Here is a 23,034-nt window from a genome sequence, read left to right on the forward strand (position 1 = left end):
ATAAATTCTGTGATTATCAGTTGAAAGAATAGACTGATCTATCATTGGCCTCATCTGACCCTGATTTACAAGAGATATGCTTTCTTCCCCCTAGTTCAACAGATGAAGAAATGAGTTCCAAGAACAAGATGATGATTCCTCATGTGCCGCCATCTCCTTCTAACTGACAGTAAGTACAATATTAATCCAACATTGCAGAGACACAGACACAACATCAACTCCACCATCACAGAGAACAGAAGCAGTCACACTCACATTGACCTCAAGTCCCAGATAAACATGTCCAATCCAACAGTGATACACGAGAGGGCAGGTGGGATAATTTTCCACAATTCGTCCTCCCTCCCTCCATATCATGGAACGTTGGATCAACTTGTTCTGATAACAGCTTTTCATCTGTAAAGTAACCAGTATAGTATTAATTAGGTATAGATTCAGCAATCAATGTGGATGTAATCCATTTGCACTTTTTTTGCACCTTAGTGCAAAATACATAATAATAATCGCTTCTTGTCACAAGTAAGCTTCAATGAAGTTACTGTGAAAAGCCCCTAGTCGCCACATTCTGGCACCTGTTCGGGGTGGCAGTTACGGGATTGAACCCGCGCTGCTGGCCTTCTTCTGCATTACAAGCCAGTTGTTTAGCCCACTGTGCTAAACCAGTCCCTGGTTTATCTCGAACGATCTCCGATATAACGGTACAGTGTCATTTTCATGAGACGTGGATACAGATCATTTGTTATATCAATATTATCACTAAAAGTAATAATGGAAGATCAATATTGAACCAAAAGTTCACCATTAACTCAGAACAGATATTGACAAGAACAGAAAACACAATAAAATCATGCTCATCAGAGAGGTGGACAGATAGAGATTAAACCCAGAATCCTCTAACAGAGATAGACAGCTACAAATGCAAGCACACAGAACAGAGGCAGAGAGTTATAGAATCAAATTGATTTTTCACTAACACATGACCCATAACAGAGACAGACAGCTACAGTGGAAAACACACACTCTCACACACATTCAGACACCAACAACTGAGCAGAAAGCAGTAAAATATGCCATAGATCATACACAGACAGTGAGGGTAAAACACACTCACACATTCTCCCACAGTAAGCAGTAAAATATGCATTATCTATTACAGAGAGACAGTGAGGGTAAAACACACACTCATATTTTCTTATGCACATGTTCACTCACAAGTAACTTAGCAGTAAGCACTACATAAGCATTATATATCGCAGAGTCTGAGGGTGAAACACACACACACCAATCACTGAGCATTAAGCAGTAAAATATGTTATATAGAGCACAGAGTAACAGTGAGGTTTATACACACTCACTCACACTCTTTCTCTCATACACTCTCTCTCTCTCACGCACACACCCATGCACTGTCTCTCCCACAGACACTCACAAATCCAGAACATAGTAGTAATCAATAAAATATTAATTATATATCACAGAGAGACAGTGAGGTTAATACACACGCACTCACTCACTCTCTCTCTCTCTCTCACACACCAGGCACTGAGCAGGAAGCAATTAAATATGTGACATATATCACAGAGATACAGTGAGGGTAAAACATGCACTCACACTCTCTCTCACATGCACACTCTCTCGCCAACACACCAGTCACTGAGCAGTAAGCAATAAAGTATGCGATATATACCACAGAGATACAGTGAGGGTAAAATATGCATTCACTCTCTCACTCACACGCGCTCACTCAGACAGTCACACAGCAGTAACTGAGCAGTAAGCTGTACAATATGTGTTATACATCATAGAGAGACAGTGAGGGTAAATCACACACTCGCGCTGTCTCTCACACACTGTCTCACATTTCACTGCTTACTGAGCAGTAAAATATTTGTTACATATCAGAGAGAAACAGTGAGGGTAACACACACACACACACTCTGTCTCTTGCACACACTCTCAGACATAGTCACACACACTCACAAACACTCTCTCTCTCATAGAAACCCTACAGTGCAGAAGGAGACCATTCAACCCATCGTGTCTGCATTGACCCTCTGAATGAGCACGCCACGCTAAGACCAATCTCCCACCCTCTCCTTGTAACCCCACCGAGGGTCAGTTTAGCATATCCAAACCCCATAACTTGCATATCTTTGGACTGTGGGAGGAAACCGGAGGAAACCCAAACAGACACGGAAGAATGTACAAACTCCACACAGTCGCCCGAAGTCGGAATCGAACCCAGGTCTCTGAAGCTGTCAGGCAGCAGTGCTTACCACTGTGCTACCCTGCTGCCCATCAGCAGCACATCCACTTTTCACCCTGTTGCTCTCTCACGCACATACACAAACACTCACTATCCCTCACACATACAGACTCTCCCTCACACACACTCTCACTCCCTCACACACACACTACCTCACACACACTCTCACTCACACTCACTCCCTCACACACACTGTCACTAACACTCACTATCTTACTCGCACACTTTCACTCACACTCACTATCTCACTCACACGCTCTGTCACACTCCTTCCCTCTCACTCACACACTCTCGCTCACACTCACTCCCTCACACACACTCGGACTGACACTCACTATCTCACTCACACACTTTCGCTCACAGTCACTATCTCACTCACACACTCCCTCTCACACACACACTCTCTCTTGCACACTATCTCACTCACACACTCACACATACTCACTCCCTCTCACACACACTCACTCCCTCTCACACACACTCACTCCCTCTCACACACACTCACTCCCTCTCACACACACACCCACTCCCTCTCACACACACACCATCTCACTCTCACTCTCATTTATGCTCACTATCTCGCACATTATCTCACTCCCTCTCACACATACTATCTCACGCACACACACGCTATTTACTGAGCAATAAGCTGTATAATATTTGTGATGTATCACAGAGAAACAAAGAGGGCAAAACACACACACAACTGTCACACACACTTACGCTCTCTCTCACACAAAGATGCTGCTTCTCTCTCTCACACACTCTCTCTCTCACACACACTCAGTCACTCTCACTCACACACATACCAGTCACTGAGCAGTAAGCAGTTAAATATGTGATATATATCGCAGATACATAGTGAGGGTAAAACACACACACACACCTGTAAGAGTAAAATATGTGTTATATATCACAAATACATAGTGAGGGTAAAACACACACACACACCTGTAAGAGTAAAATATGTGTTATATATCACAGATAAATAGTGAGGGTAAAACACACACACACCTGTAAGAGTAAAATATGTGTTATATATCACAGATACATAGTGAGGGTAAAACTCACACACACCTGTAAGAGTAAAATATGTGTTATATATCACAGATACATAGTGAGGGTAAAACACACACACACACCTGTAAGAGTAAAATATGTGTTATATATCACAGATACATAGTGAGGGTAAAACACACACACACCTGTAAGAGTAAATACTGTGTTATATATCACAGATACATAGTGAGGGTAAAACACACACACACCTGTAAGAGTAAAATATGTGTTATATATCACAGATACATAGTGAGGGTAAAACACACACACACCTGTAACAGTAAAATATGTGTTATATAATCACAGATACATAGTGAGGGTAAAACTCACACACACACCTGTAAGAGTAAAATATGTGTTATATATCACAGATACATAGTGAGGGTAAAACACACACACCTGTAAGAGTAAAATATGTGTTATATATCACAGATACATAGTGAGGGTAAAACACACACACACCTGTAAGAGTAAAATATGTGTTATATATCACAGATATATAGTGAGGGTAAAACACACACACACCTGTAAGAGTAAAATATGTGTTATATATCACAGATACATAGTGAGGGTAAAACACACACACACACTTGTCAGAGTAAAATATGTGTTATATATCACAGATACATAGTGAGGGTAAAACACACACACACCTGTAAGAGTAAAATATGTGTTATATATCACAGATACATAGTGAGGTTAAAACTCACACACACCTGTAAGAGTAAATAATGTGTTATATATCAAAGAGAGACAGTGGGGGAAAATACACACAGGCTCACACACACACAATCTCATACAAACTCACACCCCAGTAACAGAGCAGCAATCACTAACATATGTGTTATATATCAAAGACAGTGAGGGTAAAACTGACAGCCAAACTCACTCACACACACACACACACACACACACACACACAACAATAACTGAGCAGTAAGCAGTAAAATGTTATATATCATAGAAACAATGAGGATAATACTCACACTCTCTCACTTACCCACTCTCACTCACCAGTAAATGAACAGTAAGCAGTACAATATGTGTCCTATATCACAGAGAGATATGGAGGGTCAAACACACTCTCACACACCAGTACCTCTGTGAATCAATCTTATCATAAACTTTCTTGTCACAAGTAGGCTTACATTAACACTGCAATGAAGTACCTGTGAAAATCCCCTAGTCGCCACATTCTGGCACCTGTTTGGGTACACGGAGGGGGAATTCAGAATGTCCAAATTACCTAGCAGCATGCCTTTCGGGACAATCGACCCATGAGTGCGTGCAGTAACCTCACTGTCTCTCTGTGATATATAATGTAATATTCCACTGCTTATTGCTCAGTTACTGGTGTGAGGGAGTGTGAGTGTGTGTGTGTGTGTGTGTGAGAGAGAGAGAGAGAGTGTGTGATTATGTGTGTACCCTCACTGTCTCTCTCTGCTTTATAACTCATATATTTCACTCTCTCCCGCATTCTCTCTCTCACACACTCGTACACTATCTCATTCACACACACCAGTAACTAAGCGGTAAAATATGAATTATATATCGCAGAGAGACAGTGAGGGTAAAACACACACTCACACTCTATTTCTCTGGCAAACACTAACTCTCACACACACTCACGCTCTCTCTCACTCTCTCGCTCTCTCTCTCACTGACTCTCTCTCTCACACACACACACCAGTCACTGAGCAGTAAGCAGTTAAATATGCGCTATATATCACAGAGGGACAGTGAGGGTAAAACACACACTCGCACATCAGTAACTGAGCAGTAAAATATGTGTTATATATCAACAGAGACAATGAAGGTACTCACACCAGAGACACACACACAGATTATTTCTCACACTCATACACTCACACACACACAGTGACACATTCAGAGGTGAGGGTAAAACATACACTCACACTCTATTTCTCTGGCAAACACTAACTCTCACACACACTCACACTCTTGCTCCCTCTCTCACAGACTCTCACACACACCAGTCACTGAGCAGTAAGCAGTTAAATATGTGTTATATATCGCAGAGGGACAGTGAGGGTAAAACACACTCTCTCCACTCTCACACTTAAGTAACTGAGCAGTAAGCAGTAAAATATATTATATATGATAGCCAGATAGTGAGGATAAACACGCACTCCCACACCAGTAACTGAGCAGTAAAATATGTGAAATATCAGAGACAATGAAGGCAAAACACACACACTCACAAGCAGACTATATCTCATACTCATACACTCTTGCACACACAGTGACACATTCTCTCGCACACACTCACACATACTCTGATATTCACACACACTTTGACACAAGAGTAACTGAGCAGTAAGCAGTAAAATATGCATCATATATCACAGAGACCGTGATGGTAAAACACACTCTCACTCTCTCGCGCACACACACACACACACACACACACACACACACACACACACCGGTAACTGAGCAGCAACAGCAAAATATGTTATATATATCAAATAGTGACAATGTCAAATACACATAGGCTCACTCGCTCACGCACCCACTCCCCCTCTCACGCACCCACTCCCCCTCTCACGCACCCACTCCCCCTCTCACGCACCCACTCCCCCTCTCACGCACCCACTCCCCCTCTCACGCACCCACTCCCCCTCTCACGCACCCACTCCCCCTCTCACGCACCCACTCCCCCTCTCACGCACCCACTCCCCCTCTCACGCACCCACTCCCCCTCTCACGCACCCACTCCCCCTCTCACGCACCCACTCCCCCTCTCACGCACCCACTCCCCCTCTCACGCACCCACTCCCCCTCTCACGCACCCACTCCCCCTCTCACGCACCCACTCCCCCTCTCACGCACCCACTCCCCCTCTCTCTCTCTCTCACGCACCCACTCTCTCTCTCTCTCACACCCTCTCAAACATACCTGTAACTGAATGGCAGACACTAATATATGCATTATATATCACAGAGGCAGTGAGGAGAAAACTGACACCCACGTGCACACACTTCTGCTCACACTCTCTATCACACACTCACTCACACACCGCACTCCAGGAACTGAACAGTAAGCTGTAAAATATGTGTTATACTTCACTGAGAGTCTCACACACACTCTCACTCACACACACACTTACACACCATTAACTGAGCAGTAAGTTGTAAAATATTTGTTGTATCTCACCGCGAAACAATGACGCAAAACACATCCTCACACTCTCACTCGATCATACAAACACTATCTCTCACGCGCACTCAGGCTCTCTCACGCACGCTCAGGCTCTCTCACGCACGCTCAGGCTCTCTCACGCACGCTCAGGCTCTCTCACGCACGCTCAGGCTCTCTCACGCACGCTCAGGCTCTCTCACGCACGCTCAGGCTCTCTCACGCACGCTCAGGCTCTCTCACGCACGCTCAGGCTCTCTCACGCACACCCAGGCTCTCTCACGCACACCCAGGCTCTCTCACGCACGCCCAGGCTCTCTCTCGCACGCCCAGGCTCTCTCTCGCATGCCCAGGCTCTCTCACGCACGCTCAGGCTCTCTCACGCACATCCAGGCTCTCTCTCTCACACACACAAGTCACTGAGCATTAAGCAGTTAAATATGCGTTTGTATCGCAGAGGGACAGTGAGGGTAAAACACACTCTCGCCACTCTCACACTTCAGTAACTGAGCAGTAAGCAGTAAAATATGTTATATATCACAGAGAGACAATGACGGTAAAGCACACACATACTCTCTCCCCTCACACTCCTGAAGACTATTTCTCACACTCACACACTCTGTCATATGGACTGACACACACTCTTGCACACAGTCCCTCACACACTCTCAGACTCTCACATATTCACACACTTTCTGATACTCACAAACTCTCTGACACAACAATATCTGAGTAATAAGTAGTAAAATATGCATCATACATCAAAGAGAGACAATGAGGATAAAATACACATAAGTGCACTCTCTCACAAACACACATACATGCTCGCACACACATTCTCACACATACACACTTTCACACACACATGCACGCTTATTCTCACACACATGCTCTCTCACACACATGCGCTGTCTCTCTCTCTCTCACACACATGCTCTCACATACCAGTAATGAGCAGCAGACACTAATATATGCATTATATATCACTGAGACAATGAGGGGAAAACTGACACACACACACACACACAAACGTTCGCTCTCACACTCACACTCTCTCACACACACACTGAAAGTAAGCAGTAAAATATGTGTTATGTATCAATGAGAGACAGTGAGGGTAATACACACTTTCGCACACATTCATGCAGACTCTCTCGCACACACGAACACACACTTACTCATCAATATCTGATCAGTAAGCAGTAGAATATGTGTTATATATCATAGAGTGACATTGAAAATAAAACACACGCACACATACTCACATTCTCTCACTCTGACACACCAGTAACTGAGCAGGAAGCAGTAAAATATGCATTATATATCACAGGGACATTGAGGATAAAACTTACACACACACAAACCGCTAACTGAGCACTAAACTGTAAGTATGCATTATATATCACAGCGAGATTGGGAGTCTGACGAACAAGGCAGATGAAGTGAGAATCTGGGGTTTGATGTATTTGCTGTCACTGAATCACGGTTGGGAGAGGGGAAGGATTGGGAGCTCAATATTCCGGCATATAGGATCTCCAGGAGAGATCGGGCAGGAGGTAAAAGGGGCGGGGGTGTCACAATTTTGATCAGGGAATGAATGACATCAGTAAGGAGAGACGGCATCTAAGAAGGCTCTTCAACTGAAGCCAAATGGGTATATCTTAAAAACCAAAAAGGAGCAATCACATTACTGGAGTGTTCTATAGTCCCCTAACCATCCGAAAGATATAGAAGAGCAAATATGTAGACAAATTTCAGAGAAGTGGCAAAGTAATAGGAGTGTGATAGTGGGATCAGTGGGGGATTCCAACTTCCCCAATATGAACTGGTGTAGTCATAGTGTGAAAGTTTAGAGGGAGCGGAATTCTTAAAATGCATCCATGAGAACTTTTTAAGCCAGTACGTAGAAGGACAGACAAGAGAGGAGCGGTCTTGGACTTCATTTTCAGTAACAAAGCTGGACAAGTGGTTGAAGTATCGTTGGGGGAGCATTTTGCAGACCGTGATCATAATTCATTAAGTGCAAGATAGTTCTGGAAAAGGACATGGATGGACCTCAGATCAAAGTTCACAAATGGAGGAAGGCTGATTTTAATAAGATCAGATATGATTTGGCCAGAGTGGATCGGGAGCAGACACCTTTCGGTAAATCTGTGACAGAACAGTGGGACACATTCAACAAGGAAATAGGGAGAGTACACGGCCAACATGTTCCAATCAAGAAAAGGGTGAGACCAACAAATCCAGTCAACCATGTATATTGAGGGATATACAGCGTTGGATAAGTAGAAAAGGGGGGGGCCTGTGGGAGATATCGAGGGCTCAAAACAGCAGAAGCGTCACAGGTGTACAGAATGTGCAAGAGGGAACTTAAAACGGAAATTAGGAGAGGAAAAAGGAGACGTGAAAGGATACTTGCAGGTAAAATTAAGTTGTTTTACAAGTAACCACTCAGGTTAGACTGATTGGTCTGTAGTTTCCTGGTTTATCCTTTCCTCCCTTCTTCAATAATGGTACCACCTTGGCAATCCTCCAGTCCGCCAGCGCCTCTCCTGTGGCCAGAGAGGAATTGAAAATTATTGCCAATGTCCCTGCTATTTCCTCACTCAGCAGCCTGGGATACATTTCATCTGGCCCTGGAGCTTTGTCTACTTTGAAGCCTACCACTCAGAACCTCCTCTCTGTCTATATTAATCTCTTTAGCTTTATGACAGTCCTTCTCCCTGATTTCTATACCCACACTGTCCTTCTCACGGGTGAACACTGACACAAAATACTCATTTTAAACCCTACCTACATCCTCCGGTTCCACACACAAGTTACCACTGTGCTCTGTCATGGGCCCTACTCTGTACCGAATTATCATTTTACCTTTAATGTGGAAACTATTGGAAGCAATTCTGAGACACAGAATTAATCTGCATTTGTAGTGGCAGGGATTAATCAGGAAGAGTCAGCATGGTTTTGTTCAGGGGAGGACATGTCTGACCAACTTGATTGAATTTTTTTTAAAGAGGGGAACAGGTGTGTAGATGAGCGAAATGCATTTTGACGTAGTCTACTTGGACTTCAGCAAGGCTTTTCATCAGGTCCCACATGGGAGACTGATAGCGAAGGTCAGTTTCTATGGGACATAAGGAAATTTGGCAAATTGGATCCAAAATTGGCTGAGTGGTAGGAAGCAGAGGCAGTTGGTGGAGGAGTGTTTTTCTGACTGGAAGACTGTCCAGTGGGTTCCCACAGGGATCAGTGTTGAGGCCCTGGCTGTTTGTGGTTGATACAAATGCTTTAGATATGAATATAGGAGGGTTGATCAGTAAGTTTGCAGATGATATGAAATTTGGTGGGGTGGTAAATGTTGAGGAGGATAGCCTCCGAATACAGGAGGACACAGATGGACTGATCAGTGGCAAATGGAATTCAATCTGGAAGAGATGCAGTTGGGCAGGACAAACAAGACAAGAGAATACATGATAAATGGCAGGACGCTGGGAGGCACGAAGGACCGGAGGAATCTTGGTGTGCATGTACACCAGTACCTTAACATAGAACAGTTGGATACAATGGTTAAGAAAGCCTTTGGCAGTGTGTATCAAACTTTTTAACCGGGGTCCCATTTTTACCAACCTCCCATCCTTCGGGACCCACGCTGGGCGGCCTTTGCGACCATCTCCGGCTGATCTTCGCGACCCACCATTTTCACTTGACTTTAATGTGACAGGTGGGCCTGCTTGGTCCCCACGATCTTACTTGCTTTGTTATTCAATGTTACATTTCTGATAATGACTCCAGCTGATGATTTAAGATCTCACTGCATCCACTGAGAAAATTACAGAGGTTTGTCCTCGAACTCGCCCTGCTTAGTCTTCAAACGTCTTTGACATTTTGAGGGTTTTAAACTTTCATTTGCCAGTAATTCCCTGCATGTAACACCCATGAAATTTGACTCCTGATTGCAGTGGCACAATTTATAAACCCACCCCTCAAATAATCATCATTGTGCTGCTTTGTTCCTGTTTTCAGCTTCTTCATGGGTTGTTCACCAGAGGCCCTGGAGTTCACTCCAGCACTGCTGGCAGCTGCAAAATGGAGGAATCTCTCTCGGGCCCAGAACACGTGATGTCAGCGTACGGGGCGTGTGACCTGCTCTCTGCCGCTGCTTCCGGTGGGAGGACTCCAGAGTTTGCTGGTAAAAACTGGCCTGGGACAACGCACTTACATCAGGAGGAGCCAGTCCAACTTGCTGAGCTCCGGACCTGCGCACTACTTGACAAGGCAGGCATGCGCGGAATGGCCGACAATCTCAAACGGCCATCACGGTCGGCATTTGTAAACACTAGACGTGACCATTGGCCATTCCTCCCGCGATCTGCATCACCAGCACCCTCCTGAAACCTGCCAGAGATCCACCCACAGGTCACAACTCTGAGCTTGAAAACCCCGGGCCTGTGCTATCCTTGTCTCTATTAGCCGAGGCATAGAGTTTAAGAACAGGCAGGTTATGATGGAACTGTATAAAACATTGGTTAGGCCTCAGCTGAGTAATACGCACACTCACACTGTATCACAGAGTGAGTAAATCCCACACACACACAATGTATCAGAGAGAGAGTAAATTCCACACTTACACACTGTATCAGCGAGTCAGTAAATCCCACACTCACACACTGTATCAGAGAGTGAGTAAATCCCACACTCACACACTGTGTCAGAGAGTGAGTAAATCCCACACACACACTGTATCAGAGACTGAGTAAATCCCACATTCACACACTGTATCAGAGAGTGAGTAAATCCCACACTCTCACACTGTATCAGAGAATGAGTAAATCCCACAACCACACACTGTATCAGAGTGAGTAAATCCCACACTCACACACTGTATCAGAGAGTGAGTAAATCCCACACTCACACTGTATCAGAGAGTGAATGAATCTCACACTCACACTGTATCAGAGAGTGAGTAAATCCCACACTCACACACTGTATCAGAGAGTGAGTAAATCCCACACTCTCACACTGTATCAGAGAGTGAGTAAATCCCACATTCACACACTGTATCAGAGAGTGAGTAAATCCCACATTCACACACTGTATCAGAGAGTGAGTAAATCCCACACACTCACACTGTATCAGAGAGTGAGTAAATCCCACTCACACACTGTATCAGAGAGTGAGAAAATCCCACACTCACACACTGTATCAGAGAGTGAGTAAATCCCACACACACCCTGTATCAGAGAATGAGTAAATCCCACATTCACACACTGTATCAGAGAGTGAGTAAATCCCACACTCACACACTGTATCAGAGAGTGAGTAAATCCCACACTCACACCCTGTATCAGAGAATGAGTAAATCCCACATTCACACACTGTATCAGAGAGTGAGTGAATCCCACACTCACACTGTATCAGAGAGTGAGTGAATCCCACACACACACTTCTGGATAACTGGGGCTCTTTCTGGGGAAGGTGGGACCTCTACAGACAGGATGGTCTACATCTGAACCTGAGGGGCACAAATATCCTGGGGGGGAGATTTGTTAGTGCTCTTTGGGGGGGTTTAAACTAATGCAGCAGGGGCATGGGAACCTGGATTGTAGTTTTAGGGTAAGGGAGAATGAGAGTATAGAGGTCAGGAGCACAGATTTGACGTCGCAGGAGGGGGCCAGTGTTCAGGTAGGTGGTTTGAAGTGTGTCTACTTCAATGCCAGGAGTATACGAAACAAGGTAGGGGAACTGGCAGCATGGGTTGGTACCTGGGACTTCGATGTTGTGGCCATTTCGGAGACATGGATAGAGCAGGGACAGGAATGGATGTTGCAGGTTCCGGGGTTTAGGTGTTTTAGTAAGCTCAGAGAAGGAGGCAAAAGAGGGGGAGGTGTGGCGCTGCTAGTCAAGAGCAGTATTACGGTGGCGGAGAGGATGCTAAATGGGGACTCTTCTTCCGAGGTAGTATGGGCTGAAGTTAGAAACAGGAAAGGAGAGGTCACCCTGTTGGGAGTTTTTTATAGGCCTCCTAATAGTTCTAGGGATGTAGAGGAAAGGATGGCGAAGATGATTCTGCATATGAGCGAAAGTAACAGGGTAGTTATTATGGGAGACTTTAACTTTCCAAATATTGACTGGAAAAGATATAGTTCGAGTACAATAGATGGGTCGTTTTTTGTACAGTGTGTGCAGGAGGGTTTCCTGAAACAATATGTTGACAGGCCAACAAGAGGCGAGGCCACGTTGGATTTGGTTTTGGGTAATGAACCAGGCCAGGTGTTGGATTTGGAGGTAGGAGAGCACTTTGGGGACAGTGACCACAATTCGGTGACGTTTACGTTAATGATGGAAAGGGATAAGTATACACCGCAGGGCAAGAGTTATAGCTGGGGGAAGGGCAATTATGATGCCATTAGACGTGACTTGGGGGGGATAAGGTGGAGAAGTAGGCTGCAAGTGTTGGGCACACTGGACAAGTGGGGCTTGTTCAAGGATCAGCGACTGCGTGTTCTTGATAAGTATGTACCGGTCAGACAGGGAGGAAGGCGTCGAGCGAGGGAACCATGGTTTACCAAGGAAGTGGAATCTCTTGTTAAGAGGAAGAAGGAGGCCTATGTGAAGATGAAGTGTGAAGTTTCGGTTGGGGCGATGGATAGTTACAAGGTAGCGAGGAAGGATCTAAAGAGAGAGCTAAGACGAGCAAGGAGGGGACATGAGAAGTATTTGGCAGGAAGGATCAAGGAAAACCCAAAAGCTTTCTATAGGTATGTCAGGAATAAGCAAATGACTAGGGAAAGAGTAGGACCAGTCAAGGACAGGGATGGGAAATTGTGTGTGGAGTCTGAAGAGATAGCCGAGATACTAAATGAATATTTTTCGTCAGTATTCACTCAGGAAAAAGATAATGTTGTGGAGGAGAATGCTGAGCCCCAGGCTAATAGAATAGATGGCATTGAGGTACGTAGGGAAGAGGTGTTGGCAATTCTGGACAGGCTGAAAATAGATAAGTCCCCGGGACCTGATGGGATTTATCCTAGGATTCTCTGGGAGGCCAGGGAAGAGATTGCTGGACCTTTGGCTTTGATTTTTATGTCATCATTGGCTACAGGAATAGTGCCAGAGGACTGGAGGACAGCAAATGTGGTCCCTTTGTTCAAAAAGGGGAGCAGAGACAACCCCGGCAACTATAGACCGGTGAGCCTCATGTCTGTAGTGGGTAAAGTCTTGGAGGGGATTATAAGAGACAAGATTTATAATCATCTAGATAGGAATAATATGATCAGGGATAGTCAGCATGGCTTTGTGAAGGGTAGGTCATGCCTCACAAACCTTATTGAGTTCTTTGATAAGGTGACTGAACAGGTAGACGAGGGTAGAGCAGTTGATGTGGTGTATATGGATTTCAGCAAAGCGTTTGATAAGGTTCCCCACGGTAGGCTATTGCAAAAAATACAGAGGCTGGGGATTGAGGGTGATTTAGAGATGTGGATCAGAAATTGGCTCGCTGAAAGACAGAGGGTGGTGGTTGATGGGAAATGTTCAGAATGGAGTACAGTCACAAGTGGAGTACCACAAGGATCTGTTCTGGGGCCGTTGCTGTTTGTCATTTTTATCAATGACCTAGAGGAAGGCGCAGAAGGGTGGGTGAGTAAATTTGCAGACGATGCTAAAGTCGGTGGTGTTGTCGATCGTGTGGAAGGATGTAGCAGGTTACAGAGGGATATAGATAAGCTGCAGATCTGGGCTGAGAGGTGGCAAATGGAGTTTAATGTAGAGAAGTGTGAGGTGATTCACTTTGGAAGGAATAACAGGAATGCGGAATATTTGGCTAATGGTAAAGTTCTTGAAAGTGTGGATGAGCAGAGGGATCTAGGTGTCCATGTACATAGATCCCTGAAAGTTGCCACCCAGGTTGATAGGGTTGTGAAGAAGGCCTATGGAGTGTTGGCCTTTATTGGTAGAGGGATTGAGTTCCGGAGTCGGGAGGTCATGTTGCAGCTGTACAGAACTCTGGTACGGCCGCATTTGGAGTATTGCTTACAGTTCTGGTCACCGCATTATAGGAAGGACGTGGAGGCTTTGGAGCGGGTGCAGAGGCGATTTACCAGGATGTTGCCTGGTATGGAGGGAAAATCTTATGAGGAAAGGCTGATGGACTTGAGGTTGTTTTCGTTGGAGAGAAGAAGGTTAAGAGGAGACTTAATAGAGGCATACAAAATGATCAGGGGGTTGGATAGGGTGGACAGTGAGAGCCTTCTCCCGCGGATGGATATGGCTGGCACGAGGGGACATAACTTTAAACTGAGGGGTAATAGATATAGGACAGAGGTCAGAGGTAGGTTCTTTACGCAAAGAGTAGTGAGGCCGTGGAATGCCCTACCTGCTACAGTAGTGAACTCGCCAACATTGAGGGCATTTAAAAGTTTATTGGATAAACATATGGATGATAATGGCATAGTATAGGTTAGATGGCTTTTGTTTCGGTGCAACATCGTGGGCCGAAGGGCCTGTACTGCGCTGTATTGTTCAATGTTCTATGTTCTATGTATCAGAGAGTGAGTAAATCCCACACTCACACACTGTATCAGAGAGTGAGTAAATCCCACACTCACACTGTATCAGAGAGTGAGTGAATCCCACACTCGCACTGTATCAGAGAGTGAGTGAATCCCACACTCACACACTGTATCAGAGTGAGTAAATCACACATTCACACACTGTATCAGAGAGTGAGTAAATCCCACACTCACACACTGTATCAGAGAGTGAGTAAATCCCACACTCACACACTGTATCAGAGAGTGAGTAAATCCCACACTCACACTGTATCAGAGAGTGAGTGAATCCCACACTCACACTGTATCAGAGAGTGAGTGAATCCCACACTCACACTGTATCAGAGAGTGAGTGAATCCCACACTCACACACTGTATCAGAGAGTGAGTAAATCCCACACACACACACTGTATCAGAGTGAGTAAGTTCCACACTCACACACTGTATCAGAGAGTGAGTAAATCCCACACTCACACACTATATCAGTGTGTGAGTAAATCCCACACTCTCACACTGTCAGAGGGGGAGCAAATCCCACACTCACACACTATATCAGAGTGTGAGTAAATCCCACACTCTCACACTGTCAGAGGGGGAGCAAATCCCACACTCACACACTTTAGAACATAGAACAGTACAGCACAGAACAGGCCCTTCGGCCCTCAATGTTGTGCTGAGCCTTATTCATAACCAAAATCAAGCTATCCCACACCCTGTCATTCTGGTGTGCTCCATGTGCCTATCCAATAAGCGCTTGTAAGTTCCTGAAGTGTCCGACTCCACTATCACAGCAGGCAGTCCATTCCACATCCTAACCACTCTCTGAGTAAAGAACCTACCTCGGACATCCCTCCTATATCTCCCACCCTGAACCTTATAGGTATGCCCCCTTGTAACATCTACATCCACCCAAGGAAATAGTCTCTGAACGTCCGCTCTATCTATCCCATTCATCATCATATAAACCTCTATTAAGTCGCCAGTCATCCTCCTCCACTCCAAAGCGAAAAGCCCTCGCTCACTCAACCTTTCCTCATAAGACCTACCCTCCAAGCCAGGCATCATCCTGGTCAATCTCCTTTGCACCCTTTCCAATGCTTCCACACCCTTCCTGTAGTGAGGAGACCAGAACTGCACACAATACTCCAAATGTGGTCTCATCAGGGTCCTGTACAGTTGCAGCATAACCCCACGGCTCTTAAAGTCAAGCCCCCTGTTAATAACGACTAACACACTATAGGCCTTCTTCACGGCTCTGTCCACTTGAGTGGCAACCTTCAGAGATCTATGGACATGTACCCCAAGATTTCTCTGTTCCTCCACATCCCTCAGAACCCTGCCGTTGACCCTGTAATCCACATTCAAAATGAATCACCTCGCACTTATCAGGGTTAAACTCCATCTGACATTTTTCAGCACAGCTCTACATCGTATCAATTTCTCTTTGCAGCCTACAACAGCCCTCCACCTAATCCACTACTCCACCAATCTTGGTGTCATCAGCAAATTGACTGACCCACCCGTCAGGCCCCTCCTCCAAGTCATTGATAAAAATCACAAATAGCAGAGGACCCAGCACTGATCTCTGTGGTACACGGCTGGTAACTGGTCTCCATCCTGAAAATCTTCCATCCACCACCCCTCGTCTTCTATGTGATAGCCAGTTACTTATCCAATTGGCCAAATTTCCCTCTTTCCCACACCTCCTTACTTTCTTCATGAGCCGACCATGGGGAACCTTATCAAACGCCTTACTAAAATCCATGTATACGACATCAACTGCTCTACCTTCATCTACACACCTAGTAACCTCCTCAAAGAATTCAATCAAATTTGTGAGGCAAGACTTACCCTTCACGAATCCGTGTTGACTATCCCGGATTAATCTGCATCTTTCCAAATGGTCATAAATCCTATCCTTCAGGACCTTTTCCATTACCTTACCGACCACCGAAGTAAGACTAACCGGCCTATAATTACCAGGGTCATTCCTATTCCCTTTCTTGAACAGAGGAACAACATTCGCTGCTCTCCAGTCCTCTGGCATGGGCAGGGGCAGCACGGTAGCATAGTGGTTAGCACAATTGCTTCACAGCTCCAGGGTCCCAGGTTCGATTCCCGGCTTGGGTCACTGTCTGTGCGGAGTCGGCACGTTCTCCCCGTGTGTGCGTGGATTTCCTCCGGGTGCTCCGGTTTCCTCCCGAGTCCAAAGATGTGCAGGGGCTGGTTTAGCACAGCGCTAAATCGCAGCCTTTTAAAGCAGACCCAGGCAGGCCAGCAGCACGGTTCAATTCCCGTACCAGCCTCCCTGAACAGGCATCGAAATGTGGCGACTAGGGGCTTTTCACAGTAACTTCATTTGAAGCCTACTTGTGACAATAAGTGATTTTCATTTCATTTCATTTTCAGGTTAGGTGGATTGGACATGGTAAATTGCCCTCAGTGTCCAAAATTGGGGTTACTGGGTTATGGCGAGACGGTGGAGGTGTGGGCTTGGGTAGGGTGCTTTTTCCAAGGGCCAGTGCAGAGTCGATGGGCCGAATGGCCTCCTTCTGCACTGTAAAATCTATCTCAGTGGACACTATCAACGTGGACAATAGGGACCCAAAGACCAAAGGCTCTGCAATCTCATCCCTTGCCTCCCAAAGTATCCTAGGATATACCCCATCCGGCCCGAGGGACTTGTCGACCCTAAGGTTTTTCAAAATTGCTAAAACATTCTTCCTTAGAACATCTACCTCCTCCAGCCTACCCGCCTGTATCACACTCTCATCCTCAAAAACATGGTCCCTCTCCTTGGTGAACACTGAAGAAAAGTATTCATTCAACGCCTCTCCTATCTCTTCTGACTCCATGCACAGATTCCCACTACTGTCCTTGACCGGCGCTAACCTCACCCTGATCATTCTTTTATTTCTCACATAAGAGTAAAAAGCCTTGGGGTTTTCCTTGATCCGACCCGCCAAGGACATCTCATGCACCCTCCTAGCACTCCTTGGCCCTTTCTTTAGGTTTTTCCTTGCTACCTTGTAACCCTCAAGTGACCCAACTGAACCTTGTTTCCTCATCCTTACATACGCTTCCTTTTTCCTCTTGACAAGCCATTCAACCTCTTTTGTGAACCATGGTTCCCTCACACAGCCATTTCCTCCCTGCCTGACAGGGACATATCTATCAAGGACACGCAGTATTTGTTCCTTGAACACGCTCCACTTTTCATTTGTGCCTTTCCCTGACAGTTTCTGTTCCCATCTTATGCTCCCTAATTCTTGCCTAATCGCATCACAATTACCCCTCCCCCAATTATAAACCTTGCCCTGCCGTATGGCCCTATCCCTCTCCATTGCAATAGCGAAAGACACCGAATTGTGTTCACTATCTCCAAAGTGCTCTCCCACAAACAAATCTAACACTTGGCCCGGTTCATTACCCAGTACCAAATCCAATGTGGCCCCACCTTTTGTCGGCCTATCCACATATTGTGTCAGGAAACTCTCCTGCACACACTGTACAAAAACTGCCCCAACCTATAGAGGTTCCAATCAATATTTGGAAAGTTAAAGTCAGCCATGACAACTACCCTGTGACCTCCACACCTATCCATAATCTGTTTTGCGATTTCTTCCTCCACATCTCTATTACTATTTGGGGGCCTATAGAAAACTCCTAACAACGTGACCGCTCCTTTCCTATTTCTAACTTCAGCCCATATTACCTCAGTAGGTAGATCCCCCTCGAACTGCCTTTCTGCAGCCGTTTAACTATCCTTGATTAACAATGCTACTCCTCCACCTCTTTTACCACCTTCCCTGCTCTTACTGAAACATCTAAACCCCGGAACTCCCAACAACCATTCCTGTCCCTGTTCGAACCATGTCTCCGTAATGCCCACAACATCGTAGTCCCAGGTACCAATCCACGCTCCAAGTTCACCGATCTTATTCCGGATGCTCCTTGCATTGAAGTAGACTCACTTCAACCCACCTTCTTGTCTGCCGGTACACGCCTGCGACCTTGATACCCTCCTCAGTACCTCACTACTCTCAACTCTGGCTTCTGGACTACAGCTTGTTTCCCGATCCCCCAGACAAATTAGTTTAAACCCCCCTGAAGAGCCGTAGCAAATTTCCCTCCCAGGATATTGGTGCCCCTCTGGTTCAGGTGCAAACCGTCCTGTCTGTACAGGTCCCACCTTCCCCAGAATGTACTCCAATTATCCACGTAACTGATACCCTCCCTCCTACACCATCCCTGCAGCCACGTGTTTATCTGCACTCTCTGCCTGTTCCTCAACTCGCTAGCACGTGGCAGCGGCACAAACCAGAGATGACAACATGGTTTGTCGTGGCTCTCAGCTTCCACCCTAGCTCCCGGAATTCCTGTTTTAAATCCCCGACCCTTCTCTTACCTTTGTCGTTGGTACCGATGTGAACCGCCCAATTTCAATACAGGTAAAAATAAAAAATTTAGCCAGCAACCACTGCGCCCTGCACGATAACAGCAATCAGCTGTTATGGGCCCGCACAAAAAATTTAAATCTTTACTCCTTACCCAGCAGTCACTCTGTCCTCACTCCGACCGAATTCAGCTGCAAACCCCCAACAGTAAATTTTTAAAAATTTACTCCCCTAAGCAAGCACTCACTCAGCAACCACTGCGCCCCACACGATAACAGATTTATATGAGACTGAGTAAATTCCACACTCACACACAGTATCAGAAAGTGAGCAAATCCCACACTCACACTGTATCAGAGAGTGAGTAAATCCCACACTCACGCACTGTATCTGAGAGTGAGTAAATCCCACACACACACTGTATCAGAGCGTCAGTAAATTCCACACTCACACACTGTATCAAAAACTGATCAAATCCCACACTCACACACTGTATCGGAGAGTGAGTAAATCCCACACTCATACACTGTATCGGAGAGTGAGTAAATCTCACACTCACACACTGCATCAGAGAGTGAGTAAATCCCACACTCACACACTGTACCATATAGTGAGTAAATCCCACTCACACAGAGTATCAGAGAGTGAGTAAATCTCACACTCACACACTGTATCAGAGAGTGAGTAAATCCCACACTCACACACTGTACCATATAGTGAGTAAATCCCACTCACACAGAGTATCAGAGAGTGAGTAAATCCCACACTCACACACTGTATCAGAGAGTGAGTAAATCCCACACTCACACACTGTAACCATATAGTGAGTAAATCCCACTCACACAGAGTATCAGATAGTGAGTAAATCCCACACTCACACACTATATCAAAAGTTGAGCAAATCCCACACTATATCAGAAGTTGAGTAAATCCCACACTCTCACACTATCAGAGTGAGTAAATCCCTCACTCACACATTGTATCAGAGTGGTCTTTCCCCATTGCGCCTTGTGAGCAAATCCCACACTCTCACATATTACAAGACACTCACAGTTGCTGAAGGAATCCCAGACTGCCGCACAATCCCTCTCACCGACAGCTAGGTGATTTTACCCGTTGGATCTTTACACATTGACGAACTGGGACTGGAGACATTCTTTCTGAAATGGATTTCCTGTTTGTAGTAAGAAGGTTTCTGATTGGTGCAAAATCCTTAATCCGATTGGTCTGTTGTTATATCCAATCAAATAAACAGAACATAACTGGCTGTCCTCGTTTTCACAATGTCCAATCACAATCATTCCTTTCCCCATTCCGCATTAGCATAGATGTGAGGCTCTGTCTATTTAATCAGCGCTCGGAAGGGGTTTGCTTTATTTCTGGGTGATATTGACGATGGCTGATGAGAAGAAACCAACATCGAAACCAGCTTCCAAGAAGGGAGCCAAGAAAGTCATTAAGAAACCGGCAGTAAAGGGCGGCAAGAAGCGGCGACGGTCGAGGAAGGAGAGTTACTCCATCTACATCTACAAAGTGATGAAGCAGGTTCACCCCGACACCGGCATCTCCTCCAAGGCCATGAGCATCATGAACTCGTTCGTCAGCGATATTTTCGAGCGCATCGCGGGTGAGGCTTCCCGCCTGGCCCATTACAACAAGCGCAGAACCATCAGCTCCCGGGAGATCCAGACCGCCGTGCGCCTGCTGCTGCCCGGGGAACTGGCCAAGCACGCCGTGTCGGAAGGGACAAAGGCGGTGACCAAGTACACCAGCTCCAAGTAAAACTCCACAATGGACTGAAAACCACCCCAAACACAACGGCTCTTTTAAGAGCCACCCACAATCTCTGTGAAAAAGCTGCACCATCTTTTCCCGCATTGACTTGATGAGAAATCTCTTTGTGGAGGATAGAGATTTGTCCCGTTCCAGAATGTTGTGAATGTGGCTTCATACCCGCCCGTCACAGACAGTTTCACACAGAAGAGAATCAAACAGAATTGAGAGCGGATTTTAAACCCAGTCTGGCATTTGTGACGGACAATGAGGAGAAATACAATTTCAGGAGGGAATTATTTAAGTTTAATAACCATATTCAGATTTTGCAACTGGTGAGTTAAATTAATCAAATTGTTTTTTATGTTTCCTCTGGGGTGATCTGGGCGCCGCTACATGAATCCTGTTTTCCCTGTGAGCTGAGATTTGCTCCGTTTTAAATTGATGAACGGGGTGTTATTACCGCCGGTTACAGATAAGAGGTTGACAAATTCAAACTGTTCCTAATATAGCGCCTGGAAACTGGGACGGCAAAATATAATAAACCGATCACAAAGTGAGATTCAAATCGTTTCCTGAACATTCCACTGCAGTGAAATTGGCGGGATTTTGGAATTTGAAAACATCAGCCAATCAAATCCTACTATGTCGTCTCCCTTGGCCCTGTGATTGGTTAGTTATTGAATTGACAAGTGTTAACCAATCAAAGCTGGAGACTTGCTGTTGATACTGAAAGCGGTTTCAATGATTATTAATTGGGATTAAACTGATGAAATCTGTAACTTCTTCCGGACTGTACTTGAGATTTAAAATATAATTTGTTTCCACAGACAAATACCAGAATATTCTGAAGATGAATAAATGTGGTGTTTCCTCCACACAAGTTACAGGGAAGAGTGTCGCCAGCTCCTTCCCACACACAGTCCATACATTGTCACTGACAGAGGAAAGAGACAGAGACAGGTCATCAGTTCCACAGTCTCAGGCAGCAGAAATAGTTCCAGAGACATATTTTCAACCCATCAATCTAACAGAGCAGGAGAGACAGACGCTGTGTCCATGTCACCCTACCGGGGCACCATAAATCCCAGTCCAAATTCTCACCCACTCTCATCATTACTGTATCAGATCCACAATAGCACAGCCTTAGTGAAATAATAAATATCAGAGAAAACTGACACGTGATTGCCGGTTAAAAGTTACACAATTAACCTTAATAATGTACTCTGAGATTCGAGTTAAATACCAGTCACATCGCGCAATAGGGGGTTTAGAAGTGGCTGCACAAATCCCCAGAGTGTGTCCTCACAAATACATTAGCTGCAAACCCAAATATCTGCTACATTCTCAGATTGAGATATGTTGAAAGCGACAAAGATACAAACTCTGATTCTCGTTTAAAACTCACCCAATTTATGAAAATAAAAGATACAATCTGATTTCGATGCCTATGAACTGAGCTGTAACTTGCAAACTATTACAAAATCCTCACTCACTCTGTTCCAGATGGAAGACACTAGCGATTCCAGACTGTGGTCCATTTTACATTCATGTCAAAATTCTGACTCCGAATCAGACGGAGTGTCAGAGATCAAATCAATGTGTACAACCTGAGTTAAACTTCCAGAGCAATCCAGTATCAGATTGAAGGTTACATTATTTTTCACTATTGTGTTCTGATATTAAATGCTCCCGTTGTTTGCTTAAAACCTCCCACATCAGTTGTCTCTTTCTGTGCTGGAAATTTACGTGGAATGAATGCAAATTTATAAACAGTCCCAGAGATTGAAGGTCACATCCTCAATCCCATCCTCACAGTGAGTCACGGAG

At 45.3% G+C, this 23,034-nt stretch overlaps 1 protein-coding gene and 1 long non-coding RNA gene across 2 annotated transcripts in view; one reads left to right on the plus strand and one right to left on the minus strand.

Moving 5' to 3' along the window:
• LOC140400017 (histone H2B-like) overlaps nucleotides 1-21,986 on the plus strand; it is a 60,555-nt gene extending 38,569 nt beyond the window's left edge. Inside the window, exons 3-4 of the mRNA XM_072489510.1 lie at nucleotides 95-169; nucleotides 20,755-21,986. Coding sequence (XP_072345611.1) covers nucleotides 20,827-21,213 — 387 coding nt within the window. The 5' untranslated portion in view covers nucleotides 95-169; nucleotides 20,755-20,826 and the 3' untranslated portion in view covers nucleotides 21,214-21,986. The remainder of the gene's footprint in view (nucleotides 1-94; nucleotides 170-20,754) is intronic.
• Nucleotides 125-20,556, minus strand: LOC140400018 (uncharacterized). The gene is made up of 2 exons (XR_011937973.1): nucleotides 20,483-20,556; nucleotides 125-396 (listed from the first exon to the last, which is right to left on the minus strand). It is a non-coding gene; the product is annotated as an uncharacterized lncRNA (long non-coding RNA).
• Nucleotides 21,987-23,034: the final 1,048 nt, after the last annotated feature.

The sequence above is a fragment of the Scyliorhinus torazame genome, chromosome 24 (assembly GCF_047496885.1).
Source record: "Scyliorhinus torazame isolate Kashiwa2021f chromosome 24, sScyTor2.1, whole genome shotgun sequence".
Lineage (NCBI taxonomy): Eukaryota > Metazoa > Chordata > Chondrichthyes > Carcharhiniformes > Scyliorhinidae > Scyliorhinus > Scyliorhinus torazame.